This window comes from Condylura cristata, unplaced genomic scaffold (genome assembly GCF_000260355.1).
Source record: "Condylura cristata isolate star-nosed mole 26May11 unplaced genomic scaffold, ConCri1.0 scaffold00040, whole genome shotgun sequence".
Taxonomy (NCBI): Eukaryota; Metazoa; Chordata; class Mammalia; order Eulipotyphla; family Talpidae; genus Condylura; species Condylura cristata.
This window is the reverse complement of record NW_004567141.1, coordinates 7,839,690-7,857,265: the sequence shown is the minus strand read 5'-3', so window position 1 is coordinate 7,857,265 and position 17,576 is coordinate 7,839,690. Positions and strand designations below refer to the sequence as shown.

At 44.9% G+C, this 17,576-nt stretch overlaps 1 protein-coding gene across 2 annotated transcripts in view; it reads right to left on the bottom strand.

The window, feature by feature from the left end:
- The window catches only part of GFPT2 (glutamine-fructose-6-phosphate transaminase 2), a 39,903-nt gene that overhangs the window by 11,545 nt on the left and 10,782 nt on the right, over positions 1 to 17,576 (bottom strand). Inside the window, exons 2-13 of one of the 2 annotated variants that reach the window (XM_004693874.2) lie at positions 15,473 to 15,580; positions 14,170 to 14,268; positions 13,597 to 13,722; positions 12,008 to 12,066; positions 11,185 to 11,319; positions 8,947 to 9,008; positions 6,438 to 6,517; positions 5,876 to 5,993; positions 2,126 to 2,289; positions 657 to 752; positions 482 to 579; positions 74 to 194 (exon numbers count right to left, since the gene is read on the bottom strand). In XM_004693874.2, coding sequence (XP_004693931.2) covers positions 74 to 194; positions 482 to 579; positions 657 to 752; positions 2,126 to 2,289; positions 5,876 to 5,993; positions 6,438 to 6,517; positions 8,947 to 9,008; positions 11,185 to 11,319; positions 12,008 to 12,066; positions 13,597 to 13,722; positions 14,170 to 14,268; positions 15,473 to 15,580 — 1,266 coding nt within the window. The remainder of the gene's footprint in view (positions 1 to 73; positions 195 to 481; positions 580 to 656; positions 753 to 2,125; positions 2,290 to 5,875; positions 5,994 to 6,437; positions 6,518 to 8,946; positions 9,009 to 11,184; positions 11,320 to 12,007; positions 12,067 to 13,596; positions 13,723 to 14,169; positions 14,269 to 15,472; positions 15,581 to 17,576) is intronic. The other variant, XM_012733419.1, reaches the window with a different exon arrangement.

Genomic DNA, 17,576 nt, shown 5'->3' with positions numbered 1-17,576 from the left:
GGATGGGTATAGGCTCATGGCTGTCATGGAGAGGACAGGGTCCTGAGAACTAATAGAAACCTGTACCCCTTACCTGACTGGCTGATGAAAAAGCAAACATCATCCCTGAAGACAGGGGTGTTCCTGTCCAGAAAGTCACTAGCGAGTTCAACCATCACAGGGAGCTCCGTTAGCTCCTCCAAAACTTGTCGTGTCTGAAGTCAACAAGAATGGAAACTAAGGTCAGTCAGGGGCACTCCCGGGACACAGGCAGCTAGAGGCATCTGGGGACACTTTGTGAAATGGGCCTTGTCTTGGTGGTAAGGGAACCTCAGTACCTCACACACCACATTGCAGGGGTAAGGGCTTCATGCTGGTTCTCATGCTAGCTCATGGGCACCGAATTTGGAAGGTCACATGCATGACAAAACTTAAGACACGCCTCTTTGTAGGTCCTTGCTACATCTCCTATGACATGAAAGGATCAGCATGTGGCACTTACGGCCACGGCAGCGTGGTAGCTGGTCCCACAGCCGATCACAATGAGCCGTCGGCACCGTCGGATCTCCTTCAAGTGGTCCTTCAAGCCCCCCAGAAGCACTGCAGGGCACAAGCAGGTGTTAGTGCTGACCCCAAACAAGGACGGGTACTGTCCCAGAGCACACACCAGGGATTACCTGTGTTGGTTTCAAAATTCACCCGACCTCTCATAGTATTGAAAACTGATTCCGGCTGTTCAAAGATCTCCTTCTGCATAAATGCACTGAAGTTACCTGGTAAAATAACATCAACAGGACATGTCAGTTTCAATTTAGTTACATTTCTACTGCTTGGCTTTGAATCAAGATGACAAGTCATTATACAGTAAATCACAGTGACACATGTAAGGGAACCCGCGAGTGACAACGGATGTGCCCGGGCCACTGTCCCACCTGATGCTCACAGTGACCAGTGAGAAGGAAGCAGGTTAAGTATTACTATCTCCAATTTATTCAGCAGAACCTGTGGTTTAACCAAGGGAGTAACAAATATGTAATTGGTTCCTTGGCTGTGTTCACCTTATAAGAAAGAAAATTGCTTTACTGCCCAAAACTCATCTATATAGCAAAGTACAAATTAACTAAGCCCAAAGAAAGAGGCAATAAACAAATGCCCTCCTGGCTTCCATATTCCAGAAAACCTTTTCAGTCATACATGTTCTTCCAAGGACCTGACTGAATGGAACTGGACAACGTCAAAGGGATGATTTGGCCGAAGCGTGTTAAGGCCCCTGACAGGTGCTGTGCCTGATGCTCTGGAGGTGTTCCGAGAAAGGGTGCGATGTTCTCTGGGACAGACACATGCCTGAAGTCTAACAGTGCAGTGTTCCCTACCTGCAGCCACTGCCAAAAGTCTTGTACAAAGTCTTATCACCCAAAAGGGGTGACATCACTGTGGCAATAATCCAAGGGAGCCTGGCCTGTGAGGAGAGCAGCAAGGGCACCTGGCCTGAGTGTACCTGGTCAGGTATAGCAGGGAAAGGGTTGAGTCAGGCGGGGCCAAGTTGGGTGGTGGGCTTATTATGGCCTGTGGTTTTTATCTAGGAATAGCAGGAAACAGTTGGAGGGTTTCAGCAAAGGATAACAGGGTCTGAGTCACGTGCTTAAAGGTTTACCTGGGCTGCCTGTTAAGAAGAGGGCACAAGGAGGCAAATGAGGTGAGCGTAGACAGATTTTGGTCTGGGAGACGAATATGAGCAGAGAGAGAGAAAGGAGGGTGAGGGAAGTAAATGTGGGTGGAGGAAACATAGGCTCTCCTCACAAAGAGACAATGGCCCTATTTCTCTATAACCTGTCCAGAGAAGAAATGAAGCCTGGCATGCAGAAATGTGTCCCAGAGAACGTAAAAGGAGGCAGCTGATGGGCTGGGATTGGGCCAAGCAGGGCTCCCTGGTACCTGAATCTAGCCTGGTATTCCTTTTGGAGGAATAGGTCAAACTCCTCACATCCTGTCAGCTGTGTGAGCTACAACCCTGATGCCATGGTGGGCAGGGGGGCTGTGGCATGCAGGGCTGGGCAGGGCAGGGTAGGGCAGCACAGTGTCTCAAAACTCCCCCAGAGAGCACCTGCAGCTGAGGCCAGAACACGGACCCTTGGAAGATACCTACCTTTCATGATTTGCTGCAATTCCATCTGCAAGGTCTGAATGGCTCGAGATGGGTCGTCACTAGCCAAACGCTTGACCCGGTGAATGGAGAGTTTCCCATCAGCCACTGCAGCGATGTCATCATCTTCAAGGAAGATGACCCGGTTGGTATGTTCTATGATAGCGCTGGAGGCAAGAAAACATGGGCATTACAGATAGGCCTGCCCTTGACAGTGATGAGGTGGCAGTCACTCAGAGCTTCCCAACTTTGGGTCTGTATTAGTGCACTGGGTGGCATTTCATGAGGGGTAGACACATTGCACTATAAACATGACTCACTTATCTCTCCTCCTCCTGAATTATTTGGGAGCTAGTCCCAGATATATTATTTCATCTGTAGTTTGTTTTAGCTTATTTAGTTAAAAGTAAGTTTCAAAAATTTTTAACATACTCTTATCACATCTAAAATTAATAATTATTCCTTCATATCAAATATATAGCATGTTCAAATTTACCCAATAGTCTCACAGATACTCTTCTTTTTTTTTTTTTTAAAGATTTATTTATTATGTGTAACCTACTGGTGTGTAAGCCAGAGGACAGGGAGGGGATGAGGGAGGCACAAGAGGATTCACTAGAGACAGAGTGGGGAGCAGAACAGGCAGATTTACGAAGTACACTGCTGAGGGGAACAGTGGGCGAGACAGGAGAGATCTGCTGTGCCATGTGGGTCAGCTCCCTGGCTGGGGATCAAACTCATGTTGCAGTGTCTGATAGTGCTGGGACTTTAACCCCTGTGCCATCGAGATGGTACAGATGCTTTTTTAAAACTGCTTTCTTCAAATCAGGATCCAAACAGAACACATTTAGAGAATGCTTAGGAACCAACTTATTTTAAAATTCTGAACTGCAAAGGGAAAGATTTACTTCGCCTTTCCAAAAGATCCATTTTTCAAAATAACCATAGTCTATGAAAACAAGTTTCCTTTTACTAGAGGGACATAACCAGCAAAGAAAAGTGATGGAATTAGAATAATCAACTTTTAAACTCCAAATTATTAGTAACTTTAATCAAGGACCGTTAATGACGTTGAAACCAAGAAATGAAAGACCGAGAGCAGCTTTGTAACGGTTGGGTAAGACTGCAGGCATCTGAACCCCTGGATCAATCTTAACACCACACAGAGACAAACACAAGGGACATATTTGCCAGGACACCCCCACATATGAATAAAAAATATTACTAAAAATTAAAGACTGAAAGGTGAAAGGACCAAGTGTGTGGACATCTGCAATCCAGCTTAAAGGAAATAAAGCAAACAGAGGGCAAGGGGAATGACACCATGAAGGATGCATTCAACAAAATCCAGAAAAGACTCCAGACAAATGGCTCCACTTCTTAAATCACACACATACTCACACACACACTGCAAGGAAAAAAGGGAGGATCTTAAAAGCAAACTGCAAGAGCTAGCCACAAATGAAATGTGAGAACATTGTGTTTATCTTTATAACAACTTTCTCCATAGGCAAGGTAATACTGAAAGCAATAGAAAATCTTTTTAAAAAATAACTTCAAGATAGAAAAGTTGGTACATGAAAAAGAAAGTTAACAGCATAGGTGGTACACAAATATGAAAAAATACATGAATGAGTTGCTTGGGGGAACAGTGGAGGGGAACAAATATCCTCATTTTAGAATATGCCTCGCTCACACCTGCTCTATGCAGAAAAATGAACATTTAGAACTCGGGATGCAAAGTTAAAGAAAACAAACTAGCAATTCCATAGCTCTAAGAGAGGTGTCTCCAGACAGATCCTAGAGAAGAAAGATAAAGGAGGAAGGAAAGTCACTGCATTTAAATAATACACACCCATTGCATTAAAAGTAGAAGCACAGAGTAACCACAGGAAGAAGTAAAAATGGCTGGATTCCATCCCAAGAGAGAAACACTTACCTCCAGATAGAGCTTAAAGCACGTGTGTGTGGGTATGGTTTAAATCTCATAATTATTCTATTTTTTTATTTTTATTTATAAAATGAATGATGCTATAATCCAGTCAATAAGACTGTTGACCCAGGTGTCAGACACGCCCGAGGCGGAATCTGCCTGGCTCTGGTTCCCACCTGTCACGCAGGAGCTGCTAGCTGTGCCTGCAACAGGGGCGGTGGTGAGCACTGAGTGCAGTGTCCAGGGCAGGTGCAGGGACACGGTCACGCAGCATGGGGCTGGGCCTTGTGTCTGTGCCCCACCCCTCGCCCGGCCTTTTCACCACACATGCACAATCACTCTCTAACGTTCCCTAAACCTAAACAAAGAAAACAATCCTGAGGGTTTTAATTACAGCGCTACATTTAACAGTAATTTGAAGAAGTCAATATTTTAAACAATAATTGTTAACTATTAGTTTCCAACCAATTGGTTTTTGAAATAATGTTATGCCTTCCTGCCAAGAAATGAGGAATCGTTTCTTCTCTGTCTTCAAACTTCTTGTTTGTTATGTAAACTCTTGTAGTCTCTGGATTTTTAATACAATTTACTGCAAAGGGTTAAAACATTTTTCAGCGGTGATGAGTAGGTTATTTATTTTGTTCAACAAACGTCTGCTGAAAGCCTACTGTGACAGTCACATGAGAGGACAGGAGAGGGAGGAGGCTCCAAGCCACGTTCGGCCAGGCAGATTTCCATAACTTCATTTTCTGGCCAGTCATAAGTATTATTTCTAACAATCTTTCAATAGTATTTTATAGAGTATGTCATCACAATGTCAACAGGTAATTATTTCATCTCCTTGTGGGCATTCGGGCTTCCCATTCCCAGAAACATCTTATCACTGAATGAATATAACGCACCCTTGATCTTTATACACATCTAAGAAATAAAATTGTAGAAGATCATAATTGTGAGATACCAACTATCCACATAATAATTGTGCACCTTAGAATCTCAGCTTCTCATTGAAATGGTGTTCTAAGCTTGGGAATGCTGCTCTTGTCTGCACTAAGCACATGGTTGCCAGTGGGCTGACATGGCCTATTCTTCCATGTGTCCCCAGAGACCTACCTGCTCCCTAGCAAATCCCCACTGGCTGCTGTGGGAAGAGGCAGAATAAAAATCTGGATGAAGGAAGTGGTGGTGGTATTTATGGGGCTTTCTATTTCAACTAGCAGGGTTGTATTCTAGTCTTTTCTGAATGTGTGTGTGTTGTGTGTGTATATAATTATTTTTGAACTAAGATATGCATGAAACAGACTTAAAATTTTTAGAATTACTGTTTTGTGTACTGCTGGGAATGTCAACTTTGGAATTAACTGGACTCTAAATCGCAGTTTGTCTTCTATGAATGTTCAAGCAAACGTGGGCAAGGTGTGGGAAGACAGATGGTCTGGAGACACCTGCCCCCTCTAAAAGGAGCAGCCCTAGACAAGTGGGGCCAGAGGGAGCACAGCCAGTGTGCTCAGTTCTGATGCTTTTCCACAGAAGGTAGAAATCCAGATTTTTATGTGAAATCTCCCAATTAAAATATTGGCAACTGATTCAGTGGTTTTGTACAAGCCCAAAATATTGTGCCCCTCAGGGACTTGGACCTGGCCACCAGGGCTGCAGAGGACAGCCAGGCAGATGCTCACAGCACAGGCGTCCTGAAAGACCACTGAGGGCTGGAATGTGCATTACTTGGTCCTTTGCTGAGCTGGGAGGAAATGGTGGCGTTTAACCAGTCGTCCTTAGTTACATAAGCCTAGGATAGGAAGGCAACATGATTTAGCTACCTTGCATCAGAAGCAAAGAAGAATTCCACTGCTTTGTCACCCACGGCGTGAAGGCAGGTTGAGCTGTCCAGCCTCTTCATCCTTGTTTTACAGATATTCTTCACATTCTCAATATTGCCTAGTGAGTAAGGAAGGGATTGTAAAGCCTGCTAAATTATTCTGTTTGAATAACATGAAGAAAGCAGCCAATTTTCCCTTTGAATGTGTGGGAAAGATGTGCAATTTATAGCTTTGACTGCATCAGCCAAATTGTATAAAGGATCCCCAAATAGCACCACAGAACTGCTGCAAGAGCATTTAAACAGCTACAAACAAAACAAACCAAATCAATGTTTAAATTGGGACAGGAGTGCCTTTATATAACGGATCTGCGTGCTTCTCCCTGGTCTTCTGAAGCTTTTTGAAAATAACCATAATAAAAAGCTCTTGAACAAATGGAGCCCAATCTCAGCTGACTGAGAACTTTTTCAGCCTGGAGTTGAGTGCTGGGTCGCGGATCAGAGTGAAGGAGTCCTGCCTTTGAAGAGGGCTGCTCTGTTCAAGTTCTTCCTGAGAAACTTACGTGTCCTGTACAAGATGGGGATTTGTTCTGTGGAGAGTTTGTATTTGCTCCGCACTCCAATCAGCAGGGGACTGCCTCTCCTGTAGAGACAAGAGGGAGTAGAAATACCAGTCACCTGGACATCCCACATGGGACTGGCTGTTCTCTTAGCACTGGGGTGGGAGTGCTCATTCCCCCACAACTCTCTCTTCTCAGGACAGGGTGTCATGTTGCGGTCATGCAGGCAAGGACTTCCCCATAGGCCACAGACTGCTCCAGGGGCAGCAAGAGGAAACCCGCGTTGGCTGGATCAGAGGCGGAGGCAGCAGTAGGTCCTGGCAGCACGCAGGCCTCCACCTGCTGCACGTCCTTTAGTCCCAGACTGCCCCAGGATTCTCTCTGCGTCCTTTTGCCCAGCTCAGTTGTTTCCCAGCTTTAGGAGACACGACACTGGCTGACTTTAAGTTTCCTAGGCTTGTGGGCCACTTAAGGAGATGTAAACGGTTTTGTCTCTGCCTGAATGACACCTAGTGGGTGCTGTTTTGAAACCTCAACCTGCACAGGCTGAATCTGGACCAAAGATTTTCCCTGGGGAATTCCTGAAGCTGCCATGGGTGACCCTAACTCCTGTCACAGCATCCAAACGCAGTCACCTGCACCAGCTCCAGGTATACTAGAAGAGAATCTCAGCAAAGCATCTTACATATGATATTTCTTTCCTGTTCACAATTTCTCCAAGCTAATGTTTTTAGGGTATTATTCCATGATTATTTTAAAAGATTTATTTATTTATGCATACAGAACTGGGGTACAGGCCAGAGGTGCAGGGTGGTGAGAGGACTCACAAGAGTGGGGAGCAGAACAGCCAACTGATGAAGTACACTGCTGAGGGAAGCAGTGGGCAGGCCAGGAGAGGTCTGCCAGGCCATGTGGGTCACCTCTGAGGTGGGGATCTAACTCATGCTGAAGTGGCTTTAGCTTCTTAGTGCTGTGCTTTAATCCGCTGTGCCGCCAGGGAAGGCCTATTCCATGTTTTTAATAGTACCTTGTCTCCAAACTCTCATTCTATGCTTCCCCTCTAAGCTGCAGCACACAAATCAAGTCCATGGCAGTATGCAGTAACAAGCAGTCCCTGTCTGGTCTGGTATTCTTAGCCAGCACGAAGTGAGTGGCTGAGTCTGTGGCTATGAAGAAGGGGCTGTGAGTACCTGAAATATTTTGGATGATATTTTATTGCATCTAAAGCATATCAGAGACAGTTTTAAGTCCAAAAGGAAACTAGCTTAAATAGTCTTTCTAATAATATGACAAAGTTCTGACTTCTTTGGCAACTGTCTCACCCAAATATTATTGCTATAGGTTGAGCTTTGAGGTTTCTCTAAACTTTGTGACACATAATGCTCCCAAGACATTTCAAAAATTCTCCCGGACCAAGTTATAGAATCGTTAGTTATAGATAGTTTAGGAAACACAGTGTTATTGCTGCTTTACACTGCCTTCTGCATTAATTTAAAATAGCAATATAATAATAGTGAATTTTAAAAGGGGTTTCTAAATTGGATGGAGACCAACTTTTATTTTACAATTCTACAACCAAAGGAATTAAATTCCAAATGGTAAATAAGTTACTGTCCTAGAAAAAAAAAATTACAATATAGCCATATCACATTAAGACAATGTAACCATGCAGATGGAGAGTCCCACCCACTGGGGATTATGTCACGCTCCTCTGGGTTCCCTGCTTTTGCTCATGCTGGTCCTTTTGCTTGCCTTCCCCAGGCTGACACTTCCTTTCCTTCAGGTTCCCAGAGCAATGGCTTCCCCCCCCTTCACCCCTCCCTCCTGCATTCCCCATCAAAGAGCACACCATCCTCTGACCTATTCTGCCCTCCTGCATAGATGTCCAGTCTATAGGGCAGGACAGGTTTGTGTCTCTGGATCCTCAGGACACAGTACACAGTAAGTGCTTAGCATGATTAGTTCAATGGGTAGTCAGATAGATAAATGGTTAGATGAATGGATGGACAGATGGATAATCGACCCAAATGAATGTAAAATTAACAGAATGCGCTGACACACCCACCTATGTGAATCCACACAGCATTGAGGTTTTAACAGAGGGACATGAAGGCTGACCAAAGCCTTCTCCACTGTTTCCTAGAGTGCTGCTGGTTATTCAAATCAATGTCCTTTTGTTTCCACTTCATGTTCCTTCCTTTTCTAAAGGAAGTCTTAGAAATTATATAGGCTTCAATCCCCATGAAAGCTAGGCCTGCTCGACTTTGAAATAAAGTCACCACACAGTTTTAATTTGTTGTCAATTTATAACATGCGTACCTTTCAAATGAAAACAACTTTCTGATTTCTCTCTAAAAAAATTTAAAAGTTAGCCACAGAAACGGTGAGGTCTGTGTGTGGCCAGATCACAGCCATCCTTTAGCTAAAGCAAGCACCTTCCAAGTTGCCAGGGGCCTTACTTCTCCCTTAGGCCACCAACTATTTTATTTTATTGCTATCGGAAATGTCTCACCTTGTGGCAACAGCTTCTCCGGGGTAGTGAATGCTCTTGAAAACCAATGCAAATGCGCCTTCCTGAAAATGCAGAAAGAAAATGAGGGACAGCTCACTCTGACTGAGCCAGGTTTGCTGTCCCAGTCAGGTCTCCCTGAGCCCCTTTCCACTAAGAGAGGCTCTGGGGTCCCCTATTTTGGGGCAGGATGTGAGACTGCTCACACAGTATGATATCAGGAGGGGAAAGCAAAACACATGTACCTTGCTCAAGGGCCAAAGATCTGTGGGTTTCGTTGTGAGCAACAAACACGACACCTGCTCAGGCCCATTGCAAAATTCCCAGGTTTTCAATGAACTGGCTGGACAAGTGCAATTAGAACCTCAGGAAATGAGGAGCAGGGCCGGGAGTCCTGCCCAGGGCTCAGGACAAACCTCCACAGGGAGCAACCGAAAAGGTTCATGGAGCTAATCCAGGACCTGTACTTAGTTCAACGCAAACAGGAGCCTAGGTTCAAATCCTGGTTCCTCCACTCAGTTGGGAATCTTTGCAGCCTTCTTTGTGTCTCATCTGCCTCAAGGTGAACGGAAACGAAACTAGTCCTACCTTGTATACTCCTAGGAGCTAAGGCACTGTAAGTGCTTAGAACAGAGCCCAGCATATACAGAACCCAACAGTAGTGAGAGCTGTTGTTATTACTGTAATTATTATTTCTATGATGTAGGCTGTCATTTGCCTTCCCTCTACCTCGTACCTCAGTTTGTTGGTGTGTGCAAACCAGAATTAGAATCCAGTTGTACTTACTCATGATTCCAAATGCTTTTCCTATTTAAATCCTTTGTATAAAATTCTCTGCTACATTCTGACCATGCTGAACTCATTTACCATGACCCTAGCAGACCCTGGTTACATTACGATCAGCAATAAATCTGGATTGCCATATGAAATCCCCCTTGTATGGGACCTGGGTAGACCCAACGCTCTGTGGGGCAGTGCATGAACTCAGTCACACAACTGGAAGGACCCTGAGTCACAGCACCAGGCCTCTGAGGGCTTTTCAAGCTGTCCTAAATAAAGGTGGCTCACACACCCAAGGAGCCTGACAGCCAGTGTCAATTTTGTAAAAATTGAAGAAGTAGAACTGAATAGAAAAACACTTTCCTTTCACTGCCAAAAGAGAGCCCCATGTTGCTTTAGGTAAGAGAAGGTGCTGGAATTTATAAAGTGCTATCATCTGGGAGTATTTCCAAAATTTAAAATTATGAAAGGAAAAGAGGAAATAGCATGCTGCAATACCAAACTGGCTTATTTATCCTCCATAAACCACACATTCCACTCTACCTCATATATGGGACAAGCTCTTATTTACTGTGTCCCCCAAAATGGGAGTTATAGGGCAAATTGTTTTGACTTTAGACTTACTTACTTTCAAAAGCTCTGAAAAAGCTAAAGCATGATATAAACTACAGTGTCTTACTTGCAGAATGTCTCACACCGGAGGCTCCAGATTCTCAGGCTGTGGCTGCCTCAAAGGTGCTATTGGCAACACTGGTTCTTGGGCGGAAGGACTATGGGAAGTCTCCCCACCACCACCCTACACAGGGCTCCGCTTCTCTGCTTCCTCCTCCCAGGAGGGGGCTTGCTTGAAACCACCCCCTCCCTCTTCCCTCCACTGTGTGCTGCCCTCTTGAGGACTCTTTCTTGGGTCCAGCCCTCTGGGACATTACCCATCTCTCTTCCTCCCTCCTGGACCACTCCCTTCAGCACACAGATGTGATATGCTATCTCCCATCACAAAAGGGAACTTCGACCCTCTCCCATCACTGGGTCAACTTCTGTGCACATTTCTTTGAAAGTCAAACTTTTCCAAAGCCCCTACCTGCTGTCTCTTCCTTCCTTCCAGTTCTATTATTGAATGCACTCCTGAAATAACAGGAAATAGTACAATTCTACCTCCAACATCCATTAAATTCATCTTTGGCGTGTAAAAAGCAGTGCACACAACTCAACAAAAAAGATGACAACACCCTCTACAATCAAGCCACATAAGAAATCACAGACTGGAGAGCCAGTCACAATTCTAGACATTCAGATGAAGCAAGGCACTGGTTACTACCAGGAACACAAAATGTTTCCTAATTCTATCAGAGTGGAACATCTTGCAGCCAGATGCTGTGGACAACCATCTCTAATTTTCAAGGAATTTGTGCAAATTTGGTTAATAAATGAAGGAATGAATGACTTTCACTTGTAACTTACCAACTGCTGAATGACTCTCTCAACCAGTGTTGAAAATGTGATGTCCTCCGTTTCTCTGTTGTCGAACACGTACTTTATCAGCTTGGCAATAGTCTCCGTATCTGTTTCTGACTCAAACTCATAGCCTTTGCTTTCCTGGAATATTCAGTTGGACAGAATATCAGATAATGGTCATTGCGCAAAGCTGGCCTGGCCCACTCCCTTCCTTCCCTTATGAGTTGCTCTCAGAGTGACTTAAGGTGAGAACAAGGAAAACAGGGAAGGGATGAGAAATGTTTGCCAGAATCACACAGCTCAACATAGCTGAGTCATTCCAGCATTGCCTGAGATCATCCTGTCTCAGAAGCATGTCCTCGCTGTTTATCTGGACATTGTGAAATAACAGCAGTTAAAATGATCAAATTTGTTGAGTCCAGTCCACCCACATCCCACCCATCACCACAACCTTTTCATATTTAGACACTCATCGTCTGCCTTTCCAGCCAACATTCCACTAGGAGTGTGAGTTGATGTGTTATTTAGTATAGATATTTTAATAAAAGGAAGTTTATATTTTTATGTGACTGCAGTGGTTCTTGAGATAAACATAAATGCCCCACTAACTCCTCCCCGCAAACATGGTGGGATGCTGATCTGGGGGTGAAGTTTATGTTCTAGTGGTGAGGTGGCCAAGGGTGGGTCTCACTCCTCCTGCCTTGATCTCTGGTGGGAAATGATTCGGTTGGCAAATTTCTGGGAAAGAACCACACTAGTTGACTCAGGTGTTACCTAAGGGACAGGTGTTACCTGGGGACTCAGGCGTTACCTAAGGGAAGTATCTTACCAGAAATTTCCTCAGGTCTTTGTAATTTGTGATGATCCCATTATGGATGACAACAAATTCTGGAAAAGTTTAGTCAAGAGAGAAATATATGAAGAAGTGAAATTCAATTCAGATGCTAAGGAAAATGATTCAATAGCTTGAAACTCTCTGCAAACTGTGCTCTGACTTCTGATAAGGAAAGATCACTTATGGTGACGTGAAGTGACATCTGATATGACCACAATTTAAACCTGAGGAAACACACATTTCTCTTTCAATAGGAAGAGCCCACCAACCTTACCCAACATCCATAACAATTAACTGCAATGAGGTTTGTCCCAGGTTTAGAAATCATCCCACCACTACTCAATATAGCTGACCCTCACTCTATTACGGGGCTTGGAAAGGCTTGCACTACCCTAGGATGTCTTGGGGTGGGGTCCTGGCTAGCTCCAGAGATCATTCTGTCCACCAGACACCTCCCCATTAAGCTCAGAATGTGTCATCAGGAAATCCTAACTTAATTAGGCTCAACCCAGAGTAGAGAACCACTGGAAGGCCCAGGTTATGTCTCAGCGTCTCGCCTGCCATCGAAGCCCTGGCAGGAGTCTGGGATTATGCTCTTTCCATCTCACACACCCCCCAAGTCCTACTGCAGGAGACAGTGACATCCCTAATGGCTGACCACAAAGTCCTGAAGAGCTGTCAGTTGGAGCTCCAAATCTACCAGTCCTTTCCCCATGACAGAGGTCTGGTTTAATTTAAGGGAACCAGGGCCTGGAGAACTGTCCTGGAGACCCAGGTAACAGAGGGTGACCCATGAGCTGGGGTGGTACAAGGAAGGAGCTATGCAACAAACAAGGCCTGGGGCTCAACAGCTTGTGCCATAAGCAGTCACCATACCCCCATTCCCATGTCTTGGGCCACTGTCTGACAGTGTGACTCCAAGGTACCATGAGCCCAGTTACCAGATATTCCAGTTTGTCAAAGGGTGCCAGAAGTCTGGATTTTTATGTGCAATCACATTAATTTAAAAAGACGTGAAGCAAGAGCCGCGAGGTTTCTGCTGCTGGGAAGGTTTCTGGTACTGGCAGCTGCAGCCTCTGTGTCTCCAAATCTTAATCCCTTGGTTGCTGAAGCCTCAGTGCAGGGGTCCCTAGTTGGCACAGGTAACTCAGATGTTACCCAAGATCAGTACTGGCACCTATTCCGTCAAGACCACTTCCTCAGGAGCAGGGTGGATTTAGCTAGGTGAGGAGGGAAACCCATATTCCCCAAGGCATCACTCTGGGAGAGACTGGGTGGCCTCTGAGAAACAACGTCCAGGCTCTCCAACTGCTCACAACACCAAGTCCTCTCATAGGCTGGAATCCAAGAGCCGGAGGCACTTGTGAAAATCACCTCCATTTTTTTCTGAGGACATCTGGATGGTCAGGCCTGCCCAGGGGCCAGGCTGAGTTTGCCCGCTGTCTGGGGCCCAGTGTCACCCATTAGAGTCTCTGGGAAGACAAGGCCAACTGAGAAGTCAGTTTGCAGTGGGCTGGATTGGTGCTGGCATGGGCGAAGCCAGCAGAACCACAGGGACTGGGAAGCAAGGCTGGGGCACATACCGTTGCCTTTATCTGAGCGCTGTGGGTGACTGTTGACTGCATTGGGGACACCATGAGTGGCCCAACGAGTGTGGGCAATGCCAAAGTGGGTCTCAAACTCCACCTTTAAATCCATGCTGTCTTGCTCTAAGTGGGAAAAAAAAAAATGTGGCCACACTTTAAAAATAAGCATGGACATGGCGCTGTTATACCTAGACACATCGGCTCACTATAGCACAGCTCCAGCATGGTGATTTCTGCCAGACCCATCTGCTTTTACTCAGTACTTATCAGTAACCTAAATCACTTTACTGAATTTGACTTGCTTTGAAAAGAAAATTGTATATTGCTACTATAAATGGAAAAGCAGAGAAGTTAAATGCATAAGTATTGTTTTATTATTATTTTTATTTCTCCCTCTACTACCACGTAAAATAAACCACCCCACACTCTGGAAGACAGTTTTACAATGTGGGCTCAACTTCCCCTTCTATGCATCCACACTTGGATAGGTTAATATTTTTAGTCTGAAATGTTGTCAGAATAAGATTTCACCCAGGAATTTATTGCCTTGGTCCAGCGTTTTCTACTTACTGTAGAGTTCTTCATCAAGAGCTTTGACATTCCCCCTTTTCTTGACTAGCTGGATGTGTCTTTCTTTGACTTCACTGTTACTCCCATCAATTGCCACACCTGTAACATACACACAATTTTTTATGCATTGAAAGTTTTTTTTTTTTTGCACATTTCATTACAAGGCACCCTCTGGAGGTGAAGGCTACCCAGCATGGTGGACATACTAATTCTTATTCCACAGGTTTGTGCCCAGCAGAGATTAGGCAGATTTAGGAATTCAACTTCGATAAAAGAGCCTGTACTATGAGTGCCTAATGGACAGCAGGGAGCGTGAGCCTAGAATTGAGCTGTGGGTGCCTCTCGGGGAGCTCTGGAGAGCCTGCCTCTGTGGAGAGGACCACCATGTCTGCCACTGAAGGCAGTGGCCTCACCTGAGGGCTCATCTTGCTGCGCACCTTGCATTGCACTAGTGTTCCCATGATCTCTCATGATTTGCTTTATGTTAAGAATTGATAGGGAGGCTCTCCTTGGTGGTGCAACAGATTAAAATGTAGTACTGTGAAGATGGCCAGCCGGTTTTCGTGCAAGTTCGATCCCTGCCCTGGAGGTGACCCACATGGCACAGCAGCTCTCTCCTGACTTGTCTGCTGCTCCCCTCAGCAGTGTACTTTGTTGAGCTGCCTGTTCTGTACCCTACCTACTCTGACTCTGGTGGGTCCTCTCTCCTCCCCTGCACCTCTGGCCTGTACCCCACTTCTGTACGTATAAATAAATAAACCTTAAAAAAATGATAGGGAAATGAAATTATGATTCTTTTTTTCCCTAAGACTGTCTAATTAAAAATGGCAAACAGACCACATATACACCTGTTAGGGGATTGGAGGAGAAAACTGAGACAGCCATCCAGGGGAAGATTATGCAGTCACTCATAACAGATTGTTAGAAGAGTTTAGAGTAATTGAAAATGCTAGGATACGTGGAAGGAAAAATATGGGACTGCACAATTACTGAAATGATTAAAGGGTGCATAGGTATTCATGGTACTGCCCCTTCAATTTTTCTGTTTGAATTTTTTCAGAATGAAGTGTTAGCAAAACTGACACTTAATTAGACTAAAATTTCCCCCCTGTGTGACACCACCCACCCACTTCTCCCCACATCAGCCTAACATGTGCACAGCAACAACCAGAGGAGGGACACGATGATACTGACGGGAACTCTTTGTACAGTGCTTTTCCTCTCTCCACTATTCCACAGAAGTTTTCAAATGTCTATAATGAATAAGAGTTATAGCTATCACTCTGCACACAGTAGGGCTCACCTGCCGAGTCATAGCCCCTGTACTCAAGCCGCTGCAGGCCCTTGATGAGGGTTTCGAAAATCTCCTTTCTTGTCCGAGGGACTCTGTAGTTCATGTAGGCAAAGATTCCTGTTAAAATAGGGGGAAACGCTTGATTTGTATTTAGAAGAAAACACTTTGGGGGGCACAGACATGGTCATGGCATTGCCAAAGGGCTCCAAGACTTGCCGTGAAGAGGAAGTGGTCTTTCCTGACAAGACCCAGGCTCCCTCTGTCTTCTGCAAGGATGCTGGATCTATACCTTCCACATACACAGTCCAAAAAATGATCAAACTAAATAGTGCTAAAAATATTTTGTGTTATGAGGTACTACACATAATCATACACAGAATGTATTTGCACATTTAAGATGCAGAGCTTATGTTTAATATATGCACAGTGTGCTTTACGAGCAATTTATAGGCATTTTCTGTTGAAAATAGCCAAGTATACTTTTGACAGCCAGCTATTTCCGTTGTCCTGGCTGACTGTAGGTATGTGAGAGGCGCTACTGTGAAGGTGTGTGTGCAGGTGAGGGGGCCTGCTGAGCCCCTGTGCCCCAGGAGTTCACACTTTATGCAAAACTTCAAACTACCATGTTGGGCATAGGATATATTCTTGTTACCTTACCTACATATTTTTTAAAAAGATAGTTACCTTTGAAAGTAAGCATTAAACATTTTGGGGGCCCTCCTGGGCGGCGCAACAGGTCAGGATGCAGCACTGCAAGCTGGCCACAGCCGCCTCAGTACGAGTTTGATCCCTGTCCCCGGAGGTGACCCACATGGCACGGCAGTCCTCTCCTGACCCACCTGCAGTGAACTTCATCAATCTGCCTGGTCTGTTCCCTGCTATCTCTGGTGAATCCGCTCACTGGCCCTGCACCTCTGGCCTATATCCCAGTTTTGTATACCTAAACATTTTTAACAGCTTTTTATAGATTTAAATTGAGCCACAAAAGTCTCCTATTTAGCATACACAGGGCAATGAAGTTTCATATCATGAGTTGTGAAACTACTTCTACAACCTATATTTAGGTGGAATTTTTCATAATATTAATTTTTCTGCAAAAATTCAAAAAATGGGTCCTCCCTGGTGGCGCAACAGGTTAAAGCACAGCACTGAGAAGCTAAAGTCACTTCTGCATGAGTTCGATCCCCACCTGCCCCGGAGGAGATCCACATGGCGAGGCAGATCTCTCCTGACCCACCAGCTGCTCCCCTCAGCAGTGTACTTCGTCGATCTGCCTGTTCTGCTCCCCACTCTATCTCTGGTGAAGCCTCTCGCCGCCCCTGAGCCTCTGGCCTGTACCCCAGTTCTGTATTCACAAATAAATAAATCTTAAAAAAAAAATCAAAAAATGTCCTGGGGGACATAATCAAATTCCAGTTGCTGTAATGACCACATAGCTACAGGGAACTGCTAATGTAGGATGGAAAAACTCAGGGATTACTTTTTAAGTTTTTTAACAACAAAATTCTCCCAGAATCCTAGGGATCATTCTAGAATTATATTTGCCCCTCTCAAAGGGGAGGTGACAGGCGTTGCAGATGGCACAAAGGCCCACACACCTATTCTGGAGATGCTTTAAATCTAAAATGCCTTTATGAAATCACTGTCTATCTTTGCTCTCCAGATCCCCATTCACCCCAGCCTCCAACTTTCCTCTGGGTGAAACCTCACTTCTGGACTCATGTCAGATGTGTATGTTCTTCAAGGGGTCTCTGGCTCTCAGATTCACAATAGTCTCCTAGGGTGGGCATGGGGGCTGCTGCCAGAGGCCCCGGTAAGCTGGATGACTGGGTATCCACACCCAGTTAGAAGGTCCTGTGGCCACTGCGGCACAGTATGGGAGATTACTGTGGTGGCAGTGGGATGCAAGGTTTTCAAGGTTGTTGCACAAGAAGGCATAAATAGAACTTTCAACATAAAATCTCTTACATGCTACTCAGTAAGTTCTTTCATTAAGCACTCTCTCTCTCCTCTGGCAGCTCACCCTCTTGTTTAGATACTCCCTGTACTCTACTGAAGTGAAGTTAGTAAAACAACATTAATATTATAGTCTTACTATCTTTAAAAAAATATA